The sequence below is a fragment of the Lolium perenne genome, chromosome 2 (assembly GCF_019359855.2).
Source record: "Lolium perenne isolate Kyuss_39 chromosome 2, Kyuss_2.0, whole genome shotgun sequence".
NCBI lineage: Eukaryota > Viridiplantae > Streptophyta > Magnoliopsida > Poales > Poaceae > Lolium > Lolium perenne.
This window is the reverse complement of record NC_067245.2, coordinates 218,811,929-218,821,795: the sequence shown is the minus strand read 5'-3', so window position 1 is coordinate 218,821,795 and position 9,867 is coordinate 218,811,929. Positions and strand designations below refer to the sequence as shown.

At 55.7% G+C, this 9,867-nt stretch overlaps 1 protein-coding gene across 2 annotated transcripts; it reads left to right on the top strand.

The window, feature by feature from the left end:
* Positions 1-441: 441 nt before the first annotated feature.
* LOC127329152 (uncharacterized) lies at positions 442-8,642 on the top strand. 2 transcript variants are annotated; one of them, XM_071826489.1, is made up of 4 exons: positions 442-675; positions 765-938; positions 7,991-8,130; positions 8,315-8,642. In XM_071826489.1, exons 1-4 carry the CDS (start codon positions 514-516, stop codon positions 8,316-8,318), a joined length of 480 nt encoding a protein of 159 aa, XP_071682590.1. In that variant the 5' UTR covers positions 442-513; the 3' UTR covers positions 8,319-8,642. The 2 variants fall into 2 exon arrangements, with proteins under 2 accessions (XP_071682590.1, XP_071682589.1); XM_071826488.1 differs by lacking the exon at positions 8,315-8,642 and having other exon boundaries at positions 444-675; positions 7,991-8,259.
* The last annotated feature ends 1,225 nt before the right edge of the window (positions 8,643-9,867 follow it).

Here is a 9,867-nt window from a genome sequence, read left to right as displayed (position 1 = left end):
TGATGGAGCTTCTTCAACCTCGGGTGTGGAGGTCTTCGTCTCTTGCTCTCGCGGTGCTTCGGTGTCGGAGGCGAGCGGCGGTTTCGTTCATGAGGTGCAGAGCTCTCCAAGGGCTTCTTTGTAATTTTGTCTTTCTTCAAGGGTCTGTCTGCAATTTGTACGGGTCTACATGTCCTTCTAGACCGTATCTGTTCTCTGTGTACGTATTATGTACTCCGTATGTTTTCGACTTAATATATACATATGCGTCTCAAAAAAAAAAAAAAAACCATTGGAGCCGGCCTCGCTCCTGCCCTCACAAAGTCTGGCAAAGTTTATGGTAGAAGCTGTCGGGAGGCAGGGTCCACCCATCAGTCTTGGAAGTCAAAAGTCTCTGAATAGTCTTTGGGCTTCGGGTGGTAGTTGCGTGCCCCGCGAAACGTACCCACGACTACGAGAGGACTTGCCCACTTCATCCCCCGATCCAACAACGACCTCCTCGCCGGCCGGAGCGCTGCCGCCCGCCGCCGCGTCATGGACCCAGAAGCGGTGCGGCGGACACTCGAGCCCACCGCGTCCCCCGAGGACATATCGGGATCGACCCCTTACGACTCCTTCGTCATCAGCGGCGTCCGCCTCGACGCCGCCGAGCACGGCCGCGTCCTCTGCTCCTTCCTAGTCACCCCACGCCACGCCGTGAGCCACCCTATCCCTCCCTGCTGAAACATTTAGCTTCCTCACGCCCATTCGAATTCGAGATGGTGACGGCGTGCGGTGATTTGCAGAGCCCCCAAGGGTATCTCCTCAGCGGCGTCACGGCAACGCTCGCCGACCAGATGGGGTCGGCTGTGATCTACTCCATCGGGGTAGGCTTGGGCGGGGAAGACTTCAGCGGTGTAGGCTTGAGCGGGGTCTCCCTCGAGATCAGCGTGTCCTACGTTGACACGGCCACCGTCGGGGTCAGACTGCAATTTCTCCCTCTCTCTCTCCAATACTTACAAAGGCTTCATACTTATGTTCCTGCTTGTCGTCAACGCCTTTGGTTTATGTGGGCTAAAATGGTTTGTGATATAAGAAAAACGATTCTGACGAAATTTCCGCGCATTTCGTGCTACGATTAGGCGTTACCAGTTTGCTGAGGCGTTGGGAGCAATTGACCGTGCGTCCACCTGGGTTTATGTTAAAGCATACATCATGCTCGTGGTAGGGAGGAATTGGAACAGGTCTCAGTAATTACACTATATCGTGCTGAAGTTTGTTCTGGTGTCTGATCTCTGTCAGATATTCTTGCCTGTCTTGCCGTTTCAGGTGAACATCAAAATCAGGTTGTTGTTCTGGATCTTGCAATTGAGTATACTTGTTATGGCTTGGTGTTAAGACCAGCTTTATGCTTAGTTGAAGGTGTCACTTAGTTGTGGGTTTAGCTCTCAGTGGTGCCTGCTTTGTTATTACGTGTACGACTAAACTGATAGTAAGAAGCTATTGGAAGGTGACACGAGTGAACTGTGGTTAGGTGTGGACTTTGAACTTGGTGAAAGTTGTTTGAGATTCTTCTTTTCTGCCTCCTTGTCTTAATTAGGATTTGACCCAGATCAGAGCAGCAAAGTGTTTTCACTTTGTTCTAGAATAAAAATAGTAGTACTTCTCCATGAATGGTTAGTTATGCTCATAGTGGGTGACAGAAGCTAGGAGCCTCTAAAGACTTATCTCTCAGCTTTCTGTAAGGGTGACCACAGGAATCTAAATCAGTGTCCTCTACATAGATACTAGCAGTTAGGAAACTTTTCGCTTTTTCAGATGATCTTTTGATATGGTGATATGATTTCTGTTTTACCCATCTTCGATGTTGGTATACTGCTCATTTTCATTGTTAGTACATCACGATTATTGTTTTCATATTCTGACATTCATCTAAGAAGGTTACTCCTGATTGTTTTATTTTCTCCTCTTGAGTTGTGCGCCCGAGTATAGTAATTGCGCTTGCTTTAAGTCCAGTGTAATTAGCAGATAATACCTACAGAGGTGGAGTAAGATTCGTAAAAGGGGAAATGATGTGATGTGGAATGGTGGAAGTTTTAGTGCTTGCTTATTCGTAGTCTTCTAGAAAGGTCGAATTTCGTAATTTGATGAGCTAAATTTTGTGAACATGGGAGAATGACATCTCAACTGGCAATAAAACGACCATTAGTTTAGCTTCTTACCTTTCGGTCATTTTCCTATTGCAGAAATATAAGTTTGTTTCAAACAGGTAAATGTTGTTGGATTCAATGCACATGCAATTCTGCACTCGCTTGTTATGGTCGGTCTGACCTATACACGCAGGAAGCCCACTAGTGGCTAGTTGTGGGCTTAGCCCAAGTAAATTAGGGGCTTAGCCCAAGTAAATTAGGGTTTCGAGGAGGCCGTCCTCCTATATAAACACTTGTATCCCTTCGAGATTAATCAGACAATAATCAGTATCATTACTGTCTCGTCTCCTGAAGGGAGACGGGAGAACCCTAGCCCCCGCCGCACCAACCCTATCCGCCGCCTCCTTCCTCCGCGACGGCGCCCAGCCGCCGGCGCCGAGCTCTCCAACCTCTCCGCCCTCACTTCCACCCTTACAACCTCCACCCTAGACCCGGTAGAACCCTAGCCTCTACCACTTTGGTATCAGATTGCCTAGGTCTCATGGGCTCCAACAGCCCCCCGTCGACACCATCGCCGCCACGTCCACCGCCGCCACCAACACCACTCCCGCCGCCATGACCGGCGCCCACGCGCTGCAGGGGGCCGCCGCCGCCAACGGAGACCAGGCCGCCGCCGTCCCCACGGGCCTCGACCTCCTGCCCGCTACTTTGGCGGACCTCGCCGACAGCCTCCGCGCCATCCGCTTCGAGCTCGCGGAGATCAAGGCCGGCCAGCACCCGCCGCCCCACCGGCCGCCGTTCCGCCGCCGCCACAAAGCCGCCGTTCCGCCGCCACCACCGGCCGCCGCTACGCCGCCGCCCCCACCGCCCGCCTCCGCCGCCAGCAATGGCCGGCCCATGTGGTGGCCGCCATCGCCCTCACCGATTCCCACATGGACCGACGCGGCGCCCGTCTACACTCATACTGCGGCGCGGACGACGGTTCAGCAGCCCGCCCACCGCCTTGGCGGTCCTAGCGGGTTTGCGGGCCCCTTCGCCGCGAGCACGTCCGTCAACCCGAGCTTCCAGGAGGGCGCCCCCGAGGCCCCGCCCGTGGCACAGCAGCCGCCCCGCTTCACTAAGCTGGAGTTCGCCACCTACGACGGCGCCACCGACCCCCTGAACTGGCTGAACCAGTGTGAGCAGTTTTTTCGGGGGCAGCGGACGCTCAGCACCGACCGCACATGGATCGCCTCCTATCACCTACGGGGCGCCGCGCAAACTTGGTACTACGCCCTCGAGCAGGACGAGGGCGGGATGCCGCCCGGGAGCGTTTCGCGACCCGTGCCTCCGCCGGTTTGGGCCGACCCTCCGTGGCGCCCGCCTCGCCGAGCTGGGACGCCTCGCCTTCACCACCACGGTCCAGGACTTCGCCGACCGCTTTCAGGCGCTCGCGTGCCATGCCCCGGGCGTCTCGGCACGGCAGCGCGCCGATCTCTTCGTCGGCGGCCTCCCCGACTACATCCGCGTTGACGTCGAGATGCGCGACCCGGCGGACCTGCAGACGGCCATGTACTACGCACGAGCCTACGAGCAGCGCGCCCTCACCATGCAGCAGGTCTACGCGCAACGTGGCAGCGCTCGCCCCGCGACCCGACCCACCCCGACGCCCACCGCCCCGCCGCGCCCCGCACCGGCCGCTGCGCTCGCAGTTCCCTCCTCGCGCCGACTCGCCTTCAGCGGCCGACGGCCGCGGAAGCCTTGAGCGGCGCCGCTAAGGGCTATGCTTCAACTGCGACGAGAAGTACGCGCCAGGCCACACGTGCGCCCGCCTCTTCTACCTGGAGACCGTCGACGACTCCGACGTTGAGGCCCTCACCGCCGAGCTCGCGGCTGCCACCGTCACTGAGGCTGGTGTCACGACCTACGCGCCAGTCGACGCGTCCGCCTTCGTCGTGTCTCTCCATGCTATGGCGGGCATCAAGACGGCGAAGACGATGCTGCTCCCGGTGACGATCAATGGGGAGCGTCTCACTGCGCTGGTGGACACGGGCTCCACGCACAACTTCCTGTCCAACACCGCCATGCGCCGCCTCGCTCTCCAGACGGCGGGATCGGAGAAGTACAGCGTCACCGTCGCCAACGGGGATCGTCTTACGTGCCAGGGCGTGGCGCGACAGGTTCCCGTGCTCGTGGGCGATGAGCCGTTCTCCATCGACTGCGTCGGCATCGACTTGGGCTGCTACGACTTCATCCTCGGTCTCGACTTCCTGAGCACCTTAGGCCCCATCCTGTGGGACCTCGACGCGCTGTCCCTCATCTTCTGGCGCGAGGGCGGCCGCCGTGTTCACTGGACGGGCGTGGGCAGCACTGGCACATCCCCGCAGCTACACCTGATGGCCGCCGCGCTAGACGAGGCGCATCCGCTCCTGGCCGACCTACTGCAGCAGCACGGCGACCTCTTCGACGAGCCGCAGGGCCTCCCTCCCTCGCGACCCTGTGACCACCGCATCCACCTGCTGCCCAACACGGCACACGTAGCTATGCGGCCGTACCGGTACCCCCAGCTGCAGAAGGACGAGCTCGAGCGCCAGGTGGCCGTCATGCTAGCACAGGGCATCATCCGGATCTCGACGTCACCGTTCTGCGCCCCCGTGCTCCTGGTGCGCAAGACCGACGGCACGTGGCGTTTCTGCATCGACTTCCGCGCCCTCAACACCGTCACGTCCAAGGACAAGTTCCCCATCCCCGTCGTGGATGAGCTCCTGGACGAGCTGCATGGCGCGCGCTTCTTCACCAAGCTCGACTTGCGCTCGGGCTATCATCAGGTGCGCATGCACCCGGACGACATCGCCAAGACGGCGTTCCGCACTCACCATGGCCACTACGAGTTTTTGGTGATGCCGTTCGGTCTCTCCAACGCACCGGCGACCTTCCAGGCTCTGATGAACGACGTGCTCAGCCCCTACTTACGCCGCTTTGTGCTTGTTTTCTTTGATGATATTTTGATCTACAACGCATCCTGGGCGGAGCACCTGCAGCACGTGGCCATCATCTTCAACGAGCTTCTAGCGCATCGTCTTCACCTCAAGCGCTCGAAGTGCTCGTTTGGCACGACCTCCGTCGCATACTTGGGCCACGTCATCTCTGCCGACGGTGTCGCGATGGACGCGGACAAGGTCGCCGGCTGCCGCCGCCGGCCAACGCCCCAGTCGCCACGAGCTCTTCGCGGATTTTTGGGCCTCGCAGGATACTACCGGCGATACATCCAGGACTTCGGCCTCATCGCCGCGCCCCTCACGCGCCTGCTTCGCCGCGACGCTTTCTCCTGGGACGAGGAGGCGGCCACGGCCTTCGCCGCCCTGCAGCGGGCACTCACGACGGGTCCCGTTCTTCAGATGCCGGACTTCGACGAGCCGTTCGTGGTGGACTGCGACGCCTCCGGCATTGGCTTCGGCGCCGTCCTTCACCAGGGCGAGGGTCCACTCGCCTTCTTCGCCGCCTTCGCCGCGCGCCACCACAAGCTCGCCGCATATGAGCGCGAGCTGATCGGGCTGGTCCAGGCGGTGCGCCACTGGCGGGCGTATCTTTGGGGCCGGACATTCCGTGTGCGCACGGACCACTACAGCCTGAAGTTCTTGCTGGGTCAGCGCCTCTCCACCGTGCCGCAACACAAGTGGATCAGCAAGCTCTTCGGCTTCGACTTCACCGTCGAGTACCGCCCCGGCCGCCTCAACACGATCGCGACGCCTGTCCCGCCGAGACGTTGACGACATCGCGGATGCGCCCACGGTCGGTGCAGCCCTTCGCATCCACTCCGGGCCATCTTTCGCCTTCATCGACGAGGTTCGCCGCGCCATCGCCACGGCCGCGGATGCGCAGCGAGCTGCGCCGGCGCCCGGCCGACGGCGAGCTGGCCGCGCCATGGCGCTCGGACGAGGGACTACTCCTCCATGGACGCCGCATCTTCGTGCCGGATCATGGAGACCTGCGCCACCAGGCCTTGTCCTTGGCGCATTCTCGCAGGTCACGAGGGCGCCTGGAAGACCCCGCACCGTCTCCGCGCTGATTTTTACATTCCGTGGATGGCGCCACGGTGCGAGGCAGGTGCGGGCGTGTGTCACATGCCAGCGGAACAAGACGGAGACGCTCCGTTCGGCAGGCTTGCTGCAGCCGCTGGACGTGCCGTCCCAGGTGTGGGCGGACATCTCCATGGACTTCATCGAGGGGCTGCCGAAGGTTGGCGGCAAGTCCGTCATCCTCACGGTGGTTGACCGATTCTCCAAGTACGCGCACTTCATCGCCCTCGGCCATCCCTATACGGCGGCGTCCGTGGCACGCGCTTTCTTCGACGGCATCGTTCGCCTCCACGGGTTTCCGTCCTCCATCGTCAGTGATCGTGATCCTGTGTTCACGGGTCACGTCTGGAGGGACCTCTTTGGGTTGGCGGGCGTGAAGCTCCGCATGAGTACGGCGTTTCATCCTCAGACAGACGGCCAGTCCGAGGTCGTCAACAAGATCATCGCCATGTACCTGCACTGCATCACCGGGGATCGTCCACGAGCTTGGGTGGACTGGCTAGCGTGGGCCGAGTACTGCTACAACATGTCCTACCACTCCGCGCTGCACGCTACTCCCTTTGAGGTGGTCTACGGGAGGCCACCACGGGCGATGCTTCCCTATGCGTCTGGCACGGCCCGTACTAAGATGGCGGATGACCTGCTGCGTACCCGCGACGAGATACTGGCTGAGGCGCGCCAGCGACTTCTTCAGGCTCAGCAGCTGGCCCGGAAGTACTATGATGCACACCATCGCGAGGCGGAGTTTGCGGTGGGCGATTGGGTCTGGCTACGTCTTCTTCACCGGACGACCCAGTCCTTGGACCCGCGCTCCAGGCGCAAGTTGGGACCTCGTTACGCCGGTCCTTTCCGTGTGCTGGAGCGCATCGGCAAGCTCGCCTACCGCCTTGAGTTGCCTGCGGGCTCGCGCCTCCACGACGTCTTCAATGTCGGCCTCCTGAAGGCCTACCGGGGCGACCCTCCTTCTGCACCACTAGCTCTTCCACCTACTTCGGATGGGCGTCTCGAGCCTGCCCCGGCAAGTGTGGCTCGCGTGTTGAAGGCCCAGCAGCGCCGTGGTGTTTGGCAGGTCTTGGTGCATTGGACCGGCCTACCCGAGGACGAGGCGACTTGGGAGAAGCTTGAAGATCTCCGCCAACAGTTTCCAGAAGTTCAGCTCGAGGACGAACTGTTTGAGAAGGCGGGGAGAGATGTTATGGTCGGTCTGACCTATACACGCAGGAAGCCCACTAGTGGCTAGTTGTGGGCTTAGCCCAAGTAAATTAGGGGCTTAGCCCAAGTAAATTAGGGTTTCGAGGAGGCCGTCCTCCTATATAAACACTTGTATCCCTTCGAGATTAATCAGACAATAATTCAGTATCATTACTGTCTCGTCTCCTGAAGGGAGACGGGAGAACCCTAGCCCCCGCCGCACCAACCCTAGCCGCCGCCTCCTTCCTCCGCGCCGGCGCCCAGCCGCCGGCGCCAAGCTCTCCAACCTCTCCGCCCTCACTTCCACCCTTACAACCTCCGCCCTAGACCCGGTAGAACCCTAGCCTCTACCATCGCTCTTTATTCATTTTCATTTCTTTGATGGGCTGAGCTCTGAGTGGACCTTGGTGGGTAACATGGTTCCTGGAATCAGTTTAGGATCAGAACTATGGTCATGTTGTTAAGATATTGCTCTGTAGAATCCAAACAGCTTTTCAGCTTGCTTGGCTATATTTCTTGCTAGATTAGCATGAGAAGACTTGATTAGTTTTCAACATATCTTTGTCTTTTTATTGTTATGTTAATTTCAGACATTATTTTACACGCTGCAAACTATTTTATGCAATTTTCCAGGAAGAAATAGAGGTTGAGGGGAAGCTGTTGCGTGCTGGAAAATCAGTCTGTGTTGTCTCTATTGATTTCAGGAAGAAAAGGACTGGCAAATTGATAGCTCAGGCCCGTCATACAAAGTACCTTGCTGTATCTAGCAAATTGTGAGGATTTACTTCAGTTCTAAGATAACAACCTGGTTATGCCTAACTCTGTTTACCCTCTATCAATAGGCAATACCACCATCATTTACTGCTGCATTGTTTAAGAAAGGCCGTTATATTTATCTGAAATTCTGCAATACGCACTGCTTCGCTCATTTCATTTTCTCTTTTCCACCTTCCTCAGGTGATATCATTGACAGATTAGTTCCTGTTCAGAACTTCACAATCACAGGAAACGGAGCAAGCTCTTCAAAATTCCATACCCAGTTCCAGCATCCCAAACAAAGTCTCAAGAATTCCTGGCAGCTACTCCCTCTGTTTCATAATGTAAGACGTTTTGGCGAACTAGGAGTATTTTAGTTTGCCAAAACATCTTAGATCATGGAACAGAGTAGTAGAAAGTAACAACACTTAAATCTTGTCGTATGGATGATTAATCTTCAGTTCATCGAAAACTGTAGTCTACCCTCATGATATCCTTTCTTCATTAATTGATCATCACTGTTGTTTCATTGGTTTAGTGACTAAAAATTTACTGTCTAAAGATAAGTGTGTATGGTTTGCCTTACCTAAACGTGTTCTTATCCAACCTATTCCAATGTTTGATTAATCATTGTTAAGTTTCATGCACCAACCAGTTCATCAAAGTAGATGTGTTGGATTCAAATCTTGCCTTTCCAAATTTAACTAAAAAAAAGTCCCCCCCCCCCCCCACACACACACAGAGGCCTTATCGAGTTGTACATGAGATTCTATTTACGTGACTCGATTACGTGGCTCATCGAGTCACACGTGGGTAAATACTAGATCTAAAACGGAAGGAAACGTACACCTACTATTGTTGTTGTCAATAGAGGAGGCTGGCCTCCTCTACCCGTCGTCTCCGGCAGAGCCGCCGGAAAGGAGAGGGAGAGGAGCCAGGGACATCATAAGTAAAGAGTTCGGTCAAAGGAATAACCAAGACGATTATTTATCCTGAATTTCACTTCCCAATGAAACCTAGTCTCCATCGGAGAGGTGTGGAAGAACAATGCTTATCCAAGTGTTACAATGGCTCACCATAATTTCATCACTCTCTTGTTCAATTTAAGATGCCACAATCCAGTAGAGAACCTTCTAGTGCGTTCATCGAACCTGTACAATCTTGAACAATCTCCACAATTTGATTGGAGGCTCTCAAGTAGTCCACCGCGAGCTTTACACCACAATGATTGAGCTTCGTAACACCACCAAGTCATCTAAGGTTCAAAGAACCCAAGAGAAATAAACTCTGGGTAACTTATAATAATTAGCTCATAAATTTTTACCAACTCATCCTCTGTGGAGAACTGAAACCAATGCACATAATGCAATGACAAGAACACATGTGCTCATCTTTACACACAAGTGGAAGGGCGGACAAAGATCGATGCTAGATGTCAACGAGGACGTGGTAGAACCAACATGTAGTTGGATGGTTAGGAGGGCACTGACACTCCCAACCCACCAGAGTTCAAATCCCAGATTTAACACTTTTTCGGTTATTAGTGTTTCTTTGTGACCTTCTTCTTTGCTATCGTTTTCTTCATGTTTTTGGAGAACCTCATTCAAGCTTGTTTTCCCTTTTGGTTTTTGCAAGCTTGGTTGCGTGTTCTTTTTCTCCATCCTTCTAGTTTCCTTACCCTCCTTTTTGGTGTTTCGATGCCAAAGGGGGAGAAGTTCCTATTCGGATGGGGACCTTCGTTGATGGTAGCCTTT